Raw genomic sequence first — 20,687 nt, 5'->3', positions numbered from 1 at the left:
GGGCAGGTGAGCGTCACATTTTTTGCAACAGCCCAAAAATATATTTTAAAAAAAGGGGGGGCTTGCCTGTTATGTATGTTATTTTGGCATTAATACATGTCACATATCAGTTTGCAAACAATGTAAATATATATATATATTTTTTTTGTTAATTAAGCCGCATACAAACATGGTCTCTTTTTTGTTTTCTTGAGTAAGGCAGCTCCAAAATGCAGCTGTTTCAGCCTAGCTCAGTGCTTTCTGTGGTGGTGGGGCAAGCCAGCAGAAAATACAGAGTGTTGCACCATGATTGGCTCAGTGTACTGTCACTCATGGGGACACTACATCACTGCCAAGTCTAAGGGTAGAGCTAGAAAATTCTAGCCCCTTTGGTGCTGCCATAGAGTTACATTAGAAGTGCCCATCCAAGAAGGCCACAGATAAAATTACATCAAATCACGTTATATGTACAGTAGCTTTGATTGGACTGATCATGTCAACATCATACTTTCAAAATCTTAGCAAGCAGTCATCATCATGAATCAAGTCAACAATCTACTGGCAAATCATTTTTAATCCTTGTCATATGAAGAGAAATAATGAAGAGAAATTCTAGATAAAACTTATCAGTGCTCATTGGCCATTGGACATAAACATTACACAACAAGTTCGAAATCGCAAATTCAACAATGAGTGGTTTGGAAGGAATCCGTGACAGTGGCTAACTGCAAGCATTGCAAAGCAATCACTAGCCTGCTATTCAGTGGAGTGGCTGTGTGGTCTCAAATCTGGGATTAAGGGGCTCTTTTCCAAATTTAAAATGATAAACATTCAACATTGGCAATGCTGTCAATGAAGCATGATTTGTGCCACGCTCAAAACAACTGTTAACCCGGAATTGCAAAAACTTGACTTCAGTGAGTTCAAGACAACTGGGAAGTCGGGAATAAATGAGCTCCGACTGGGAAAATATGTTTTGAACGGTCATCCAAATCGGAATTGTAAATCTTTCTAAAGCTACGACCTGAAGATCAATGACGTCATCATGATTTGACCTTGTTTTTTTTCAGAGACCCAGTTGATTTAAAAGCACCATAAATCCAGAGAATGCCAGACTTTGATGACAAAATTTGCCCATGAAGGATCGCCGCGCCACCTTCTTGTTCAAGTGGGCACAGCACAACAAGGTGACTCCAAAAATGTATTCTATTGTATGCTATTGCTGCTGCATAAATTATGTAATATGTCAGGGAGATATGTATACTGTAGCTAAGAAAGTAATACTAAGTGTATATTGTGTAGAACGATGTTAGTAGCCCATGTGCCTCACCCTAATAATCTAGTCAATTTACACCTACTGTTCTGACTTGGTGGTGCACATGTAGCCTTTAACCTGTTTTAGAGAAATGTAATCATCGAATATTGTAAGAGCTTTCATTGTCTGCTTATATGCCCTCTTTATTTATCCTACGGTTCTGACTTGGTGTACATGGAGAACACTGTAAGAACTGCCCATGTTCTGAATTCTGTCGTTGTACATTTCAAAAGTGCTAAACAAAATAGTTATAGTGACTATGTCCGTCCTACCTCGCTCATGAATGTCTTAATCAAAATTACGGATTGCCTCTTATCCGCTTGTCGTCCCTTTATTCCATAGTTTGTACATCTCCTTTGTCATTAGAAACCACATTTGTTTAAGTAAGTTAGCCATATCAGCTATGTTTTTTTAAAGACAGTAAATGAGGCTGAATGAACTGTTTCGCTGCCAGACAAGGCTCCGCTGATAGCCAGGTGTAGCAGTGGTAAGATGTTGGGACTGCTGTTGGGACAGCTTTATGTAGGCCCTAACAGTTTGTTGGCACCGTTTGTCACCGTTATAGTGCAATTAATGTGTGTTGTATTTTTTGCCCCACCAAGATTTACGTGCTGAAACCTCTGCTTCATAGTACACTCTGCTGATCTGATGCTGTAACGGTGTCAAGCGAGTCATGGGTAATTGCTTATGTGAAGTGTGTTTGAAAGTGGCGGTTGCAAAATAAGTGGGAGGATCAACATACGTGGGTGTATGGAAACCTAACAGCTAATTGGGCAAATTGGTTGCCACTCAAGACCATTTTGCATGGCTGCTTGCTGCTTTTATGTAGTGTTTTAGCTAAGCCTAACCCTTTTCCTAACCTTAACCTCATTCTCCTAACCTGCTAGTTTAGTTCTCCTAACCTGCCACGTTCATTCTCCTAACCTGCCACGTTCATTCTCCTAACCTGCCACGTTCATTTTCCTAACCTGCAACATTCATTCTCATAACCTGCCACGTTCATTCTCCTAACCTGCCACGTTCATTCTCCTAACCTGCAACGTTAATTCTCATAACCTGCCACGTTCATTCTCCTAACCTGATACATTAGTTATCCTAACCGGTTTAGCTAAAACGCTACAGGGAAGCAGCCAAACAAAACGCTCTTGAGTGGCAACCAAACTGCCCAATTAGCTCAGCTGTTATGTTTCAATAACCCCACTTATTTCGCAATGCCCACTTTCAGACACTTCACGTATGCAGTTACCCATTGTGTAAAACCAGTGTTATGATACTAATGATTTGCCTCCACAGATGGGTTGTTTATATTTCTACCGTTGTGGCGATATAGAGTAGGCCTACCGCTCCATCTATTGGTCGCCTCGGGGACAACAGTTGTTGACAACTGTAACATTGTCGCTAACCCTTTACTACCTTTAACCTAATTCTCCTAACCTGCTGCGTTAACTCACCTAACCTGCTGCGTTAATTCACCTAACCTGTTGCGTTAGCTCTCACCTATCTTTTCTTTGCATTAGTGGATACATCTCATTATTGTAATTATTTTTTAAATATTCAATTGAGGTTGTTGACGTCTACCGCCTGTATTCAATGGAGAGAGATGCCAAACTAACCCAACACAGACAACAGCCTATTGTTTTTTTAAATGTAACCAGGCAAGTCAGTTAAGAACAAATTGTTATTTACAATGACCGCCTACACCAGCCAAACCCGGACGACGCTGTGCCAATTGTGAGCCGCCTTATGGTACTCCCAATCACGGCCGGTTGTGATACAGCCTGGATTCGAACCAGGGTGTCTGTAATGACACCTCTAGCATGGAGATGCAGTGCCTTAGACCGCTGCGTCACTCAAGAGCCTTCTCTGATGTGCGCAATAGCTTAATTCACTATTGCACTCCTTAACAACAATATTTTGTCCACTCTGTTCTTAACAGATTCTAGTTTTGGAAACAAAAAACTGTATTAAAATCAAATGTTTCATCGATGAGAAAATTTGCAGAATGAATCTCATCCCGTTGCCGGCCACTGCGCTTCCTCTCACCGCCATATTTGGTAGTGGGTGGAAACGCCAAACGGATGCTTCATATATATACATCCGATGAAATATCTGTTTCATTGTTCTGTCTCGTTTTTATATCTGCTATTTACAAGCCTCATTGCATGAATATGCATCAGACAACTCTGATATAAAGTGTTTTTTCTCAAAGTTGCCGGGATGCCACGTGTCCTACTTATATCAGTACACAACTTAAGCATTGCGAAACTTGAAATTACGAAATTTGATCAAATCAACCTCACATTGCAAATAAGCCATTTATTGTTTTGTTGACCAAATTCGACACTCATTGGTCTCCTTGCTTGGTGGGCGAAGCAATGGAAAAACGCCATCTGCTGGACGGAAACAGATTTTCTGCCGAGTTGGGCCCCAGTCTCTTCCTCTTCCTCTGACAGCGGAAATGGTCATTGTCTGCCTTCAGTATTCTCACCCCAATGAAGAAACATCCTACACTATATATACCAAGGTATGTGGACACCCCTTCAAATGAGTGGATTTGGCTATTTCACCCACACCCGTTGCTGACAGGTGTATAAAATCGAGCAGACAACCATGCAATCTCCATGCAATCTCTCTCAGATAGGATGCCACCTTTCCAACAAGTAAGCTTCGTGAAATGGGTTTCCATGGCCGAGCAGCCGCACACAATCCTAAGATCACCATGTGCAATGCCAAGCGTCGGCTGGAGTGGTGTAAAGCTCGACGCCATTGGACTCTGGAGCAGTGGAAACGCGTTATGTGAAGTGATGAACCACGCTTCACCATCTAGCAGTCCCTCGGATGAATCTGGGTTTGGCAGATGCCAGGAGAACGCTACCTGCCCCAATGTTTAGTGCCAACTGTAAAGTTTGGTGATGGAGGAATAATGGTCTGGGGTGGTTTTTCATGGTTCAGGCTAGGCCCCTTAGTTCCAGTGAAGGGAAATCTTAACGCTACAGCATACAATGGCATTCTAGACAATTCTGTGCTTCCAACTTTGTGGCAACATTTTAGGAAAGGCCCTTTTCTGTTTCCCGTGCATAAATCAAGGTCCACACAGAATTGGTTTGTCGAGATCGGTGTGGAAGAACTTGACTGGAGGCTGTTATAGTAGCAAAGGGGGGACCAACTCCATATTAATGCCCATAATTTTGGATTGTGCTGTTCGACGAGCAGGTGTCCACATACTTTTGGTCATGTAGTGTATCAGGAACAACGAAATAGAAAATGAAAAAGATAAATGGGATATTGTGACATATTATAACTGAAATAATACTGGAAAATGTAGCCTGTCAATTACGATGATTATGACTGCAGAAATAAAGTTATTGAAGACCAACTTTTAATCAATTACATTGTGAATGAAAGTGATATGGATTGCAGCAACGGGTGTGATAGACAATTTAAATATAATTTTAAAACAAAGCTCTTTGCATCTGTTTCTTTGGAGAACGGCTTCCATATCTTAAGAAATGACTCTCCCTACCACATTTCAGACATTGTTTCTTCAATGAAGTAGCCTACAATATGCTACAGTAGACCTACTGGCCTAAATACTATTTCGTACAGTAGCCCTAAATGAAATTATGAAGGTTCACTATTGAGTGTTATCACATTGTTCTACACATAACTTAATTAAATTATCTGCACAATATTACAATGCAATATAATTTGATTCCAAATACAACGAAATCACAATTTAGTTTCAAATGTTAAATGTGTAGCCTTACAGTTCAGGAATATTTCCAGGCTTTTCCCTTCTTGATAAGAAATGACCATTAATGGATTACATACATTTGAAATGAAAAATGTATCCTACAACATGACTTTTCCATTCATAAAGAGTTGTTGTGGTAAATGAGGAAATTAAATACTTTATTTCAGAGTACAGAATTATTGTCAAATAGATAAATGGCACTTAGTGAGTTAAAATAGCAAGATCAAATTGTTCTGATAATACCCACCAGAGGGCGTAATTGACTTGAAAAATGTTGGTAGCAATCAGGACAAGATAACGCCGATATCCGTGTTATGAAGTGGTAAATCGGTGGTGGATGATGGTTGCAACTGAGATCAGCTGTGTGGGGGATTTTAGAGCATATTGATGGTTTAAGGAGAGATCAGCTGGCTATAATCTAGTGGCCAATCTTGGTTTCTATTGGCACATAACTTGTATATCTTGGTCGGACCTTGCATGATAGCTCTATGAATTTGAGAGTGGTTACATTTATCCAGGCACATCCCTCTGCCTTTTACTAAAACAGAGGTGGGGGGGCATCCACTTTGTTATTGTTTCAATTCCGGATTGCCCCTTTAAGGGTGAGGAATGAGAATGCAGTTAATCTTTTTCAAAATCAGTTTTATTTCAGTCACAGCAGCAAAAATCTGCCAAACATACAAGTACTAACCTCCAATGAGGAGCAACAGTACTTTGATGCATTGCAAAAGTGAAGAAAATTATATTTACAAAACATTGCACTAAAATTAAGGAACCACAAGGATTGAGAAGTAACCAATGATGCAGAATGATTTTCAACCATTTGAAAGATGAATAGTCTCATCACAAAATACCATTTTGGAGTGATGCAAGGTTGCATTAGCAGAACAATAGAGAAACCATGTAAAGCAGAAAGATATTACATTTCATCCCAACAAAAGAGATTGTGCTGAAATCAATGACTCCGATGATACGTTCTAACCAACTCTGTGGCATTACTTTCAGCATCCTATTTCAAAATGTGACAGACTACTTATTAAGCAGTTAAACCATCCTGTACATATCTAATAAGATAGGTTACCTCAAAAGGTTTGTACTTATATATCCTCTTTACACTCTTTTACTTTGCTCCACTGCTTGCCCAAACATTCGGGACACATAATTCAATGGTCTAAATTCAATCTAATGTCACAGGCGTCAACCCTTAACAAAAGACTGTTCTGTTCTGTCCAGATCATTCAACAGGATCTGTCTGGTTCTAGCCAGACAGCAGACTGAGCGGTGTTCTGTTCTGTCCAGATCATTCAACAGGATCTGTCTGGTTCTAGCCAGACAGCAGACTGAGCGGTGTTCTGTTCTGTCCAGATCATTCAACAGGATCTGTCTGGTTCTAGCCAGACAGCAGACTGAGCGGTGTTCTGTTTCACTCCAGTGCTGCTGCATTTTGTCCTGAGAACAAACTGTCTCTTCGATTTTCAAAAGAGGTTTCCCTTTTCCTGTCACTCCTTAACCTGAGGAACGATACAGTCCGTCTCATGTAAAGCCAACGAATAGGCTGATGTTTGTAGTTACTGTATATTGGCTTCTGTCACACAGACTTCAGATGAGTTAAACAGAAAGGTCACCGGGGGAACCATGCAATACATTCAGATGCATCATGCTAAGGCAACGCGTCAGCGAGCGGGAGATGTTTCCTTTTCTTTTGCAGATCTGATTTAGACCTAATATGAATTTTCTCTGAAGCTAATTCATTACTCCACACATCTGTTCCAACACTCTCTTTCAGACAGAAAAACACAGATGTCTAACAGGGCTATCCTATACATCTACTGTATACTAGATGCACTCCCATACCTGACCTAGCACAGCCAAAGGGTCAGGGGACGTGAGTAGCATTGTTTTCTCTGGTAAGCCCTTAACACCCAACTGCCGCACTTCAATATGAAAAAGAAAGCAGAAAATAAGAAAAGGCTATGAATTCCCCCTTTCCAAGCAGACTCTTACTCTATTCACCCAAAGCTCATAAAATCACCCTCTCTCATTAACGTTGATTGATACACATCCCATTGCTATAGCAGGGGGTCAGCCCATGATCATGTGTTCTTAGATATTAAATGCACTATTTCTCAATGAGCATCCCTGACATTCACATTTGTACACAACCATCACCAGATTCACCGGATGGTCTACACATGGAGTGAAATTAGTCCTCCTCCACATGTTGTGTCGTATTCTTTCCCTGTTTGTGACACGTGTGTGTGTGTGTGTGTGTGTTATAAGCAGGGCAATAAGGACACAGTTCAGTCTTTGGAGCTCATCCCTTCTCCTTGAAGGCCTTTAAAAGGGGGGTGATTTGGGGGGAGGTCAGGCTAGGGGAGTGTTTTGATCCTCTGAGGTTCGAATGTCATGATCCATTCCCAGTCTAGTGGGGTGGTCAGTGCTCAGGCTCCTGGTGTACCAGCCTGATGGCCCATCAGGGGGTCTCCCCCCTCCCCTACCATACCATCCTGGGTGGGGGTCTGCTTCTCGGCCGTGATGACGATGGTGTTTTCATCCAGCAACTCACAGGTTGGGTTGGAGAAGGCCGACAGGGGCAGGGTGATCCTCTGCATCTCCCGCTCATACACACGCTGGTCATGCTGCTGCTTCAGGTCCCGACCTCTGCAGCAAACAACACATAGAACAGGTTAGGTGGACTGTGGTACCAGGGGCGGAGCCAGAGGGGTGTCCGGGGTGGCACTGGACACCACTGACATCGGATTGGCCACCCCGGGTGCCACACCAAAATGTCATTCCCTACTGGCAGTTTGATGCTGATTGACATCTCATTTCCCCTCTTATTGAAAGAAGCAATTATTTTGACGTTTTCAAATCGAGGACGAGGAAGAGAGAATATTAACGTTGGTTGCGAGATACAGAAGAAGAAGAGAACATTTTCACAGATCCACTAGCTCTTTTTGCGATTGGTGAAAGCATCATATTTTAAGTAAGTTTTATGGTTTAGCGTCGGGTTTAGGTTTCCTGAACAACTTTTACGAAAGTTGAGTCGCTGTGTAAGTTAATGGAGCCAAAGGTCTAACGTTAACAGACAGTTCATAAGATAGGCTAAATTGGGAACCAATCTCTCTTAACATTATGTTTACATCTGTGCTAGTAATACACGCATATACAGTGTCGTAAGTTAGTATACGAATATTTAGCTAATGTGGGGTAACTAGTAGGTTACAGCTGTCAGTGTTCAGCAAGTTAACATTCAGCCATTTGAAATCCATTAACTCAGATTTTCGTACTTGAACTCAAAACGAACAATTGTTATTATCAATCTGTTAACGTTACTCAAAAGATTACCACAATTTGCAGATAGCCAGTTTGCTATCGTAAAGGTGTAAGAAATTTTAGCTAGCTAAGTTACTTACTGCAGAGTAGGGCCAGCCATAATCTAACTAGTAACTTAGGCTGGTAGTTGATTTTAATGTACAGTTATGATAAAGGGGATTTATAATTGAGATTGGACTAAAATGTGGGTAATTGGATGCTTATATGTAACCACAGACTGTCTTATTGTTGCATTGGGTCAATTAAACATGAAAAGAAAGGGAGAGATCAGACTTCTTTTTAAAGAAGCAGAAACAGGCAGATCAGGTGCAAACAGACCCCAGCCCTTACATCACCACCAAACCCCATAGCAGCTCCCTACATGAGGCTCGTCAGAGTCAGTGTGGTCAGACTTCACAAGGACCCAGTCTACCAACACCAGGTCAGAGAATCCACCAGACAGTCAGTCACATGCCCAGTTCAGAATTTAAGTTTAGCTTCAGCTTTTAATAGATGATTTTGTCAGATTAAGCCTCACTTTAAAATGTTGGTTGTTGATTCATGTGTGTTCTTGTTTGATGGCTGTGGTATTTTTATTTTTATTATACACTAATGGTTCTTGTGTTATTTTAATGCAATAGATATATCAAGGGATGACACAGAGACCTCTGGCTCTGAGCAAGACAGTGAGCCAGAGCTGCCAGGAGATGTCATCGAGCCCCTCCCAACTGCATCAAGCACCAGATATGCTGTTCCAGAAGGACCCAATGGGAGGCCAGGCCTATACTTTAAACTACACATTTTAGTTAGCAGCTGTTAGTATCTCATCTTGTGGATCCCTTAATTATACATTTCCATAGAGATATGACACATTATTTAACGTGTATTTCAGACATTTCAAGATCCAGAGAAGAGGGTCCCTCCTGTACAGCCGTGTTTGAAAACATTTCCCAGAACTCTGCATGGTACTAGGAAAGGGGCTTCAAACAGCGCCTGGTATAAGGACAATTCATGGCTTAAATATTCTGTAAGTCAAGATTCAACTTATTGTTTTACATGTAGGCATTTTTCTCTGCCCAATACACCTGAATCTGCCTTCACATCACAGTCATGTTTCTCTGCCCAATACACCTGAATCTGCCTTCACATCACAGTCATGTTTCTCTGCCCAATGCACCTGAATCTGCCTTCACATCACAGTCATGTTTCTCTGCCCAATGCACCTGAATCTGCCTTCACATCACAGTCATGTTTCTCTGCCCAATGCACCTGAATCTGCCTTCACATCACAGTCATGTTTCTCTGCCCAATGCACCTGAATCTGCCTTCACATCACAGTCATGTTTCTCTGCCCAATGCACCTGAATCTGCCTTCACATCACAGTCAGGTTTTTGTAACTGGAAAAAGGCGCTGTTTAAAGATTCTGGGTTTAAGCTCCATTCGGAGGCAGAGCATCATATCAATGCTATGTATGCTTGGAATCAGCATAAAAGGGATATTGACAGCAACTCATCAATGTTAGATGTCATAAATGAGGACTGGAAAAAGAAAGTGGAGGAAAACTACTTCCATTAAAACAATTGCAGATGTGCTCCAATTAACTGCCACTCAAAATATAGCGCAGAGAGTTCATCGGGAGTCTGATGACTCTCACAACAAGGGTCATTTTTTGACAATCTTAGAAGAAATAGCAAAGCATGACCCTCTCATGGAGAAGAGGATGAATGCATGTGGCAATGCTAAGTACACAAGCCACCAAATCCAGAACAAAGTTCTTGAGGGCTGAGCTGAGATGGTACAAAGTGAAATAATAAGAGAAGTAAAAGAAAGTGAATTTTTTAGTGTAATTGCAGATGAAACCAAAGATTTAAAGAAAAAAGAACAAAAGTCTTTAGTTGTGAGGTACTATTACAACGGGGAAAAAGATCACAAAAGATTTTCACACTTTCAGTCAGCTGAAAGATTAGATGTCTCACAAATTATAATTGATTGCCTTGATTAGGCCAATTCCCAAACTTTTCTTTGCTATTAGTTAACATAATATATATGAGCATAAATATGATACTCTAAATTTGTAATATTGATGGGCACAAATTATTTTTAAAGTCCATTTCTGCTTGATACCAGGTATGTCAAATTGCAGTGTTTTTTTGTAAATAATTTTTTTTGTAAATAAACTATGCAATTTATGTAACACACAAATGCTATCTTATTGGTGCTTGATCTTTATTTTCAGAAAATATTTTGGATGTTCAACACTTATAGACCCAGATTATATATGAATGAAAACAGAGTGATTCAAGTCTCTCCTGTGTGTGTGTGTGTGTGTGTGTGTGTGTGTGTGTGTGTGAGAGAGAGAGTGTGTGTGTGTGTGTGTGTGTGTGTGAGAGAGAGAGTGTGAGAGTGAGAGAGTGAAAGAAATTGAGCTGCAGTTCTGAGGTAGAGACACTGACTATCCATAGTATGTTATAGAATTCTAGTGAAGTAACCCTTTATATGAAGTAACCCTTTATATGAAGTAACCCTTTATATGAAGTAACCCTTTGGACCACACTATCTGCCACATTGAAGAACTCTGCGTTACGTGAATTATCACTTCTACCTCCAATCAGTAATCATACGATTAATTCATTCTCCTTAGATGCCATGTTAGGGTTACACACTCATTTTCTGTCATGGTCTATGGACCCCCTGAAGTAGCCTTGGCCACCCTATGTATAAAACTCTAATTCCGCCACTGTGTGGTACTGATCATAGTGTTGGGGCAGATTATATACACACATGGGGTTGACAGTTGCTATTTCACACTGCAGTTTGCAGAACTAATGTCTTTAACCTGAGGAAAACACAGCTTTAAATCAGAGAGGCTCATCATAGCATGCCTCAGCAACTTATTTTGGCCTGGATAATCTTTCAAAACACTTGGAGAGCCATCTTGGGTCCTGATTTCTATTCATGACAAGAACGAGAGGTAGTGTCCCATGCTCAGTCTCATATCATTGGATGAGGCTATTTTTAATTGTCCCGTGCTGAGTCTCATATCATTGGAAGAGGGTATTTTTAACAGTGTCCATTAATCTTGAGGTAGCAGAAATGACGGGCGGTTCAAGGCAGTATCTGGTCTGGTACAGGGAAGGGAATGTTTTGATGGAGACTGGGGGTAGGTGCTGGCAGGCATGCTGCAGTATGAGCTAAGCCAGTCCAGGCAGTATGAGCAAACCCAGTCCATGCAGGTGACTGGAGTTGTCTCAAATGGCACCCTATTCCCTATATAGGGCTCTGGTAAAAAGTAGTGCGCTATGTCGGGAATTGAGTGCCATTCGGGACACAATCTGAGGGTGTTGTGAGGTCTGCTATCTGCTGAGCCCCAGCCGGCACAGGGAACATGCCATACTGTTGGCCAGGAGCCTCTTCCTGCCCCCTGCTTCTATGCGACACTACAGCACTGATTCTACACATTGGGTCTGCGTTATGTCATTTTAGGAATCAGCAAATCCTCCTAACCTTCGCTATTTACTTATTGTGCGGCTATCCTTCCGAATCTTGTCTCGTTGACTCGACAAGCCTGGGTTTCAGAGGCTGTACCTTTTCCCTAAACCTGATATTACTGCATGAGAAAGGAAAAAGGCTAAAACTCTGTATGTGCATATGATTGGAAATGGATCTAATCAACACATACACATATCATTGGTGGCATGGATTCACCATCAATATGTGATGATGCATGTTTACTATACATGTAGGAGGCTAAGCAAGCATCACATTACCCCCCCCCCCCCCCCCCCCCCCCCTCTTTCAGAATCAAACGTGGGTGCCTAAAATACCCAGACCACAGGCATTCTCTTCCCCTGTTTTTCCATTCCGTTTCTTGTTTTCACGTTGTTGTTGTCTTTGTGGCAGTTGGTCTCATTACATCCGAGTGACACTGCTCTACATCCTGGTAACATTCTGTGCCCACTGCCCACACATGCCCTCCCTCACCCCACTGGCATTCCGCCAAAGAGGTTCCAAGCACTCAGAGCTGCTGCCTTCATCATGAACACGACAAGTCTAAGCTTGCCTGTGCAACGCTACATTCCAGTTTTGAATCACCACTACACCACTGTCTCTCTCGCAGTAGAACAAAGCATCTGTTGCAAATCGATGAAACATTGTGTTCCTACTCTCCGGAGAGGCACCATTTAGTCTTGTGGTGCACGACATGTGCTCTAGTTCTTATGTCACTCACACATACCACGTGATACAACCTAACAAAGTAGTGAAACATAGCTAGGGCTGTAATGTGCTGTCTCTCCAGTTGTAGCACCTAATGTAGCATAGTGGCTGATACGGACCTCTTGTAGAAGTATCCGAAGGTGATGCCCACCCCGAGGAGGATGATAATGGACATCATGAGGATGCCAACCACATAGCCTGAAAGAGACATGACAAACCGGCTCTGGTTACCAAACTGAATTCACAAAAGTTTATATACCGTATGTATTTGAAAATGTGCATATCAGTGCAGTTCACTTGCAGTGAGGTAAATAATGCTGTTATGACTATGATAATATTTTGAATCCTTTATAACTCATGACCATTTATATCCATCTCATTGTACCAAGCCGAGCTGCATCAAGCTGGCCCATTCTTTTTAATACTGTCCCTTTAGGCTCACATGTTATGGCCCTATGGCATCGCCCCTTTCCCCTATGGTCAGCAATGAGATCAGGACATACCAAGAGTGCCCAGGTCCTTCTTCTTCTTGGGTCCTGTGCGTACCCTCTGGATGATGCCCATGACTGGCTGGACCGCATTACCCCCTCCCTGGGCAAGCCCAGACTTGGCCGGCTCAAAGATCTCTGTCTGTGCTGTGGTGAGGGGGCCTGCTTCTGCCTCTGTAGGGGCTTGGTCTGTGGAGACAATATGATCAACATCCAGTCCCCAAACACTGACCAACCGCCATGTTAGTTTGCTTTCTGTTGTTTCCGATGTTGTATTTGTGTTTCTGTACTTGAGGACACATGATAGTAATAGTTTTAACTCTATTTCTTGTTTAATGATTCACATTTCCCAGGCCGGCCAGAAGAGGCTCTTTACGTGCTTTATTGTAGAATCAACATTGAGATAAAAATAAATGAGTGAATAGAGGAGGAAACTAATTTCCACTTGGTTCCATGTAGTAAAGAGCATGGTTTTTAATCACTGCCTTGTTTGACATCAATAAAGTTGACACAGAGGCTATCCTCAGATGGGCAGGAGAGCTACTGGATTAGACTAATTAGTTTACTTTGGAAGCAGTTCTATAAAGAAAATGCATAATCAAAAATGACAGCCATTTCACAGCACAATGGGGCAGAAGCGCACTACACGTGACGTGATCGTAGTCTCGGGGAAAAGGAAACTGCAGCTGCGGATGTCAACATCTGCTCTCCAAAAAAGGTGTTTACCAACTCTGCTGGAGTTAAAGAACATGAGGTCATAGCCAGCATTAGCCAATTGCCTGCTGTCTCCCATGGGAAAGGTCTCATTTCCACCAATGGGTTGAGTAAGAGTTTCAGGCTTATACCTAACTTTAGGCAGCCGCCTGCCTAACAAGTTATGGCTCTTTAAAATGTAGCATCTGCAGGTTCCTTAAGGACAGGGCCCTTGTTATTGTTTGACATGTATTGTCTTCCCAGACAATGAGAGGTCAAAGATCAAACCCCCAGGAAACAGCCTCATAGTGGATTGACTCTTCTCTCACAGCTTTTCACATGGGAGAAGAAACTTCTCCAGAGATGCCTAATCAGCAGGGTTATTAAAAATCAAATGCAGCAGTTTGTGTATAAATGCATAACCATAAAAAAATAACTACAGATATCTCTTGTCTAAAAATCTTAAGCTAAAGATCTCTAGTTTCCTTTTTTAAAATATATTCTTTATTTAACTAGGCAAGTCAGTTTAGAACTTGCCTCCTAGAACTTGAGAAGAAATACATTCTAGGTTCCCGAGAAAGAAAGACACGCCTCCCATTAGTTTGCTTGGTTCTCAAGGCCAACTCTTAGGGGGACATTCCCACCATAACACCTCTAGAGCCTCGCACCTTAATAATAACATTCACAGGGTTAGTTCGGAGAAAAACATTTACATTTCACCTCTTTAAAGTTAGCGATTTCTCAACTACAGTGATTTTCCTTTCCGAGAACTGCTTTGAGAATATATTTAGGGAAGGGCAGAGGAAGTAGCCCCCCCTCCTCATCCAATAATGTTTTTTCACCCAGCCCTGACCTACATTTCAATGTGTGTGCATAATATATATTCCCTCCGCCAGGTATATGTTTATTTCTATTAGACTGATTATTTCTTTTTTTTATGACTGGGCAGCTAAATACCTTTGCAGGTGTCAATGTCACATGACTGTCTCTGTGCCTCAGCATCTGGGCCAGTCACGTAGCACCAGGGCTTCTCAGATGAGTCTGGGTTACGGCAGTAGTTATGTTCCCCAATACCTACAGAGCATGAAGAAAAGGACATCAACATCCTCACTGTTCCTCACGGTATAATTCATTACAAGCTTGCATAATGAACACAAAGGGTATGAAATATACTGTACTACTGAAATGCATGCTCTGGCTTTGTATTTTGCCAACAATATTGAAATGCATCAACCCTGACCTTACTAATATAACCCACACAGAGAGACTAGAGCCTCGAGTTATACACTCGTGTCAGGAACATCTATAACCAAACAAAACATTTTTACCATCACAACAAATGTGCCATTGAAACCAGGGCACTTCTAGTGAACACTCCAGCAATGGTGGCTGGTGAGAACTTGTCAAATCAATTAACTATCAATTTGATGGTATATTACATGTTTGGTTGTGTCATGAAATGACAATGTAATTTACCCATTTGTGAATCTCTATACGCCATAACATCATAGTCCCGGGTTGTGTTGGTCCAGTTCAGACAGGTTAGTCCTGTGTAGGAGCTCTGTTGCTCCCCTCTGTACTCTACGCCGTTGGATTTGATGCAGTCTGGGGACACATTGATTTATGGAAAAATAAATAAATAAAAAATGTTCAGTTGAAAATAAAGAGGAGAAATTAATAGCAAATAAAACATCAATATACTGTAAGTGCAGAATCTAGAAGTAACACATTCAACAAGGAATTGCCACGAAAAGTGCTGTAGTCGTACATTCATATTAATTATCAACACAAAATGTATTCTTGAATCTTCTTGTTGTAAACAAATACATTTTAGAACTTGCATTTTCTTGGACTCAATTTCTCAGGTCCTAAGCCATAATGTAACCACACAATTCTTAACTGATAAAGGGAGCATATTGAGTATATAACGAAAACAAATAAATATTACATGTAATAATTCAATAGACTTGTGTGAACAAAGGCATTGCTTTTCAGTCGTCATAACAAGAGAATTGTGTTACCTTCAGCATTGGGTGTTCTGTCCGCTAAAGCAATGCTTAGCAAAACAAAGTGCATCAAGAAAAACATTCCGTAGACAGGATGAATAAAAACGAAAAAATGATCAGTGCACAAAAGGCAAAAGATGGGTTATTTAAAAAGAACAATATGTTTTGTTGTGGAAGAGCCTATGCTGAATAATTCAGTCAAACTGCTCTCCTCTCTGCAGACGAGCCCTTCTTCTTGTCAAAGCAAGATCTGTTTTCTTCGTAAACAGCCTCTCTCTCGCTCTCTCGGACAAGGAACGCCCCTTTGCACTGCAGTACCGGGCAAGCGACAGCTGCGGCGCGCTGCCCTTTTCAATGTCCTAGACGTAGAGCCAAAAGAGCTCAACTCAGAAACGCGCTCCATCCATTGGGACCAAATTGACATGCTCAGATTGGTTACTCGGCACTGAATAGTACACCTTTTAATATCGTATCGTCATGTAGTTATACGATTTGAATAACTCACTGTTTCTCTTGATGTTTGAGCAGCTAAAATGTAGTTTGTATAAGTAAATAATATATGGATCCTTTAGGATCTGTTGATTTGAATGAACTGTGTTAAATGAAAAGATTTTTAGATGGCCTTGTTATACTGATCACTGATCAATTGTATGATCCTTTTTTCTAATCTTCTTTTGATGGTAAGATTTAGGTGATCTCCTCCTTTGGCAGCACAGAGCAAAGCCAACCCACTGCCCCACCAACTACATTATCGGCTGCAGGAGACGTGGCAAAAGGAATTGCAGAAAATTAAACAATGAGAAGCTCCTTAGAGTAACAGCATTGAAACACTTCTCCCTTGTTTGTTCCCCATTCAACCTGCTGGCCCACTAGGCCCAATGGAACTCATCAATGATTTCCCCACTGCCCTACTTCGCCAGCGTACAAAACAACACTCTGAATATAGAGACTGCCCAGAGTCCAGACACCGTCCCACTGTATCTCTCAAAAAGCCTCTCTGCCTTCCTGAGCTGTCCAAAGAATACCCCAAAAGACTCGCACTATAATGTATGAGTGCTGGCAATAGACTTGACTTGCAACACTTTACATATTACCTCAATTATTACCCCCAAGTCATAAGACTCCTGAACATCTAATCAAATGGCTACTAATCAAATTACTATTTACATTCCCCCCCCCCCCCAGACACTGCTGCTACTCTGTTATTATCTATGCATAGTCACTTTAATAACTCTACCTACATGTACATATTACCTCAATTACCTTGACTAACCGGTGCCCCCGCACATTGACTCTGTACGGGTACCCCCTGTATATAGCCTCACTATTCCTATTTTACTGCAGATCTTTAATTATTTGTTAATTTTATTTGAAGTTTTATACTTATCTATTTTTACTTAACACTTATTTTTCTTAACTTCTTAAAACATTGTTGGTTAAGGGCTTGTAAGTAAGCATTTCACTGTAAGGTCTACCTACACCTGTTGTATTTGGCGAATGTGACAAATACAAAGCTATGCCCTTTGCTCCCTCCACTACCCACCCCCTCTCACTCCGCCATGTTCTCCCTCAGCCTCTGTCCCTGACAGGACATCAGAAGGCCATGGGGACTGGAGGGGGCCGATGTTAAATGCTGCCCCCTCTCCCTGTACAGGCAGCTGGGTGCTCAAAGGAGAGAGGCCCCTGTCATTGTTGGCTGACCCCAGCAGAAGGAGAGAGCCACAGGCCACTGGCAGAGCATGACTCATTCACTCAGCAGCCGCTTTTCAAACAAACGTCACCCTGCTTTCAAACAATTACCAATACAAACACTCTCCCTCTCTCTCGTACTCTCTATCCCATACTATAGTCACTCTGTCTTTCTTCCCCATGCCAATACAAATACTCTCTCACACCCAGTTCTCTCTCTGGTTCATCTAAACACACACACACTCTCTAATGCAGTATATTACTTTCATTGTCAGTCCTAAAAACCAATCTCACACAGACAGACTTCGTATATTTATTAACTTTACATTGAGTTGACCTAAATCAAGTTGTGTTGGTGCTGAGTAAAGTGTGAATGTTCACTCTTATTATTTCCTTAACCAGAACTGCACTGACAGAACTCTAACTGGCAGAATGTCTAACCAGACACCTAAGTATTTGTAGTTGTCCACGTCAGAGCCGTCCAGAGTAGTGATGTTGGACAGGCGGGTAGGTGCAGGTAGCGATCGGTTGAAGAGCATGCATTTAGTTTTACTTGTATTTAAGAGAAATTGGAGGCCACGGAAGGAGAGTTGTATGGCATTGAAGCTTGCCTGGAGGGTTGTTAACACAGTGTCCAAAGAAGGGCCGGAAGTATACAGAATGGTGTCGTCTGCGTAGAGGTGGATCAGAGACTCACCAGCAGCAAGAGCGACCTCATTGATGTATACAGAGAAGAGAGTCGGTCCAAGAATTGAACCCTGTGGCACCCCCATAGAGACTGCCAGAGGTCCGGACAGCAGACCCTCCGATTTGACACACTGAACTCTATCAGAGAAGTAGTTGGTGAACCAGGCGAGGCAATCATTTGAGAAACCAAGGCTGTCGAGTCTTCCGATGAAGATGTGGTGATTGACAGAGTCGAAAGCCTTGGCCAGATCAATGAATACGGCTGCACAGTAATGTTTCTTATCGATGGCGGTTAAGATATCGTTTAGGACCTTGAGCGTGGCTGAGGTGCACCCATGACCAGCTCTGAAACCAGATTGCATAGCAGAGAAGGTATGGTGAGATTCGAAATGGTCGGTAATCTGTTTGTTGACTTGGCTTTCGAAGACTTTAGAAAGTCACGGTAGAATAGATATAGGTCTGTAGCAGTTTGGGTCAAGAGTGTCCCCCCCTTTGAAGAGGGGGATGACCGCAGCTGCTTTCCAATCTTTGGGAATCTCAGACGACACGAAAGAGAGGTTGAACAGGCTAGTAATAGGGGTGGCAACAATTTCGGCAGATAATTTTAGAAAGAAAGGGTCCAGATTGTCTAGCCCGGCTGATTTGTAGGGGTCCAGATTTTGCAGCTCTTTCAGAACATCAGCTGAATGGATTTGGGAGAAGGAGAAATGGGGAAGGCTTGGGCGAGTTGCTGTTGACCGGGGTAGGAGTAGCCAGGTGGAAAGCATGGCCAGCCGTAGAAAAATGCTTATTGAAATTCTCAATTATGGTGGATTTATCAGTGGTGACAGTGTTTCCTATCTTCAGTGCAGTGGGCAGCTGGGAGGAGGTGTTCTTATTCTCCATGGCCTTTACAGTGTCCCAGAACTTTTTTGAGTTAGTGTTGCAGGAAGCAAATTTCTGCTTGAAAAAGCTAGCCTTGGCTTTTCTAACTGCCTGTGTATAATGGTTTCTAGCTTCCCTGAACAGCTGCATATCACGGGGGCTGTCCGATGCTAATGCAGAACGCCATAGGATGTTTTTGTGTTGGTTAAGGGCAGTCAGGTCTGGGGAGAACCAAGGGCTATATCTGTTCCTGGTTCAAAATTTCTTGAATGGGGCATGTTTATTTAAGATGGTTAGGAAGGCATTTAAAAAAAATATCCAGGCATCCTCTACTGACGGGATGAGATCAATATCCTTCCAGGATACCCCGGCCAGGTCGATTAGAAAGGCCTGCTCGCAGAAGTGTTTCAGGGAGCGTTTTACAGTGATGAGTGGAGGTCGTTTGACCGCTGACCCATTACGGATGCAGGCAATGAGGCAGTGATCGCTGAGATCTTGGTTGAAGACAGCAGAGGTGTATTTAGAGGGGAAGTTGGTTAGGATGATATCTATGAGGGTGCCCGTGTTTAAGGCTTTGGGGAGGTACCTGGTAGGTTCATTGATCATTTGTGTGAGATTGAGGGCATCAAGTTTAGATTGTAGGATGGCTGGGGTGTTAAGCATGTTCCAGTTTAGGTCGCCTAGCAGCACGAACTCTGAAGATAGATGGGGGGCAATGAGTTCACATATGGTGTCCAGAGCACAGCTGGGGGCAGAGGGTGGTCTATAGCAGGCGGCAATGGTGAGAGACTTGTTTTTAGAGAGGTGGATTTTTAAAAGTAGAAGTTCAAATTGTTTGGGTACAGACCTGGATAGTAGGACAGAACTCTGCAGGCTATCTTTGCAGTAGATTGCAACACCGCCCCCTTTGGCAGTTCTATCTTGTCTGAAAATGTTGTAGTTTGGAATTAAAATTTCTGAATTTTTGGTGGTCTTCCTAAGCCAAGATTCAGACACAGCTAGAACATCCGGGTTGGCAGAGTGTGCTAAAGCAGTGAATAGAATAAACTTAGGGAGGAGGCTTCTAATGTTAACATACATGAAACCAAGGCTATTACGGTTACAGAAGTCGTCAAAAGAGAGCGCCTGGGGAATAGGAGTGGAGCTAGGCACTGCAGGGCCTGGATTCACCTCTACATCGCCAGAGGAACATAGGAGGAGTAGAATAAGGGTACGGCTAAAAGCTATGAGAATTGGTCGTCTAGAACGTCTGGAACATAGAGTAAAAGGAGGTTTCTGGGGGCGATAAAATAGCATCAAGGTATAATGTACAGACAAAGGTATGGAAGTATGTGAATACAGTGGAGGTAAACCTAGGTATTGAGTGATGAAGAGAGAGATATTGTCTCTGGAAACATCATTGAAACCAGTAGATGTCATTGCATGTGTGGGTGGTGGAACTAATAGGTTGGATAAGGTATAGTGAGCAGGACTAGAGGCTCTACAGTGAAATAAGCCCATAAACACTAACCAGAACAGCAATGGACAAGACATATTGACATTAAGGAGAGGCATGCTTAGTCGAGTGATCAAAAGGGTCCAGTGAGTGGAGAGGTTGGTTGGGGGTCACGGCGATTTAGACAGCTAGCCAGGCCATCGGTAGCAAGCTAGCATAGGATGGAGGTCTGTTGTTAGCCACCTC

The 20,687-nt window shown here is 42.3% G+C and overlaps 1 protein-coding gene and 1 long non-coding RNA gene across 2 annotated transcripts; one reads left to right on the top strand and one right to left on the bottom strand.

Moving 5' to 3' along the window:
* Positions 1 to 1,054: 1,054 nt before the first annotated feature.
* On the top strand, positions 1,055 to 9,730 carry LOC116357010 (uncharacterized). The gene is made up of 2 exons (XR_004205309.1): positions 1,055 to 1,166; positions 9,005 to 9,730. It is a non-coding gene; the product is annotated as an uncharacterized LOC116357010 (long non-coding RNA).
* On the bottom strand, positions 5,674 to 16,126 carry pik3ip1 (phosphoinositide-3-kinase interacting protein 1). Its single transcript, XM_020472745.2, has 6 exons — positions 15,782 to 16,126; positions 15,237 to 15,365; positions 14,718 to 14,834; positions 13,083 to 13,256; positions 12,699 to 12,777; positions 5,674 to 7,709 (listed from the first exon to the last, which is right to left on the bottom strand). The coding sequence occupies exons 1-6, from the start codon at positions 15,846 to 15,848 to the stop codon at positions 7,490 to 7,492; spliced, it is 786 nt and encodes a 261-aa protein (XP_020328334.1). The 5' UTR covers positions 15,849 to 16,126; the 3' UTR covers positions 5,674 to 7,489.
* Between the last annotated feature and the right edge of the window lie 4,561 nt (positions 16,127 to 20,687).

Source organism: Oncorhynchus kisutch, linkage group LG3 (assembly GCF_002021735.2).
Source record: "Oncorhynchus kisutch isolate 150728-3 linkage group LG3, Okis_V2, whole genome shotgun sequence".
In the NCBI taxonomy this organism is placed as follows: Eukaryota; Metazoa; Chordata; class Actinopteri; order Salmoniformes; family Salmonidae; genus Oncorhynchus; species Oncorhynchus kisutch.
The sequence above is the reverse complement of the archived record's forward strand: the minus strand, read 5'-3'. Positions and strand labels throughout refer to the sequence as shown.

Bases quoted from the DNA above. Each gene is read 5' to 3' on its own strand.
- pik3ip1 (XM_020472745.2), bottom strand. From the start codon at position 15,848: ATGTTTTTCTTGATGCACTTTGTTTTGCTAAGCATTGCTTTAGCGGAC. The intron at 12,778-13,082 runs GTATGTCCTGAT...TGTCTCTTTCAG, and splicing joins GAAGGACCTGGGCACTCTTG to GCTATGTGGTTGGCATCCTC. The intron at 7,710-12,698 runs GTCCGTATCAGC...TGTTTGCTGCAG, and splicing joins TTCGGATACTTCTACAAGAG to AGGTCGGGACCTGAAGCAGC.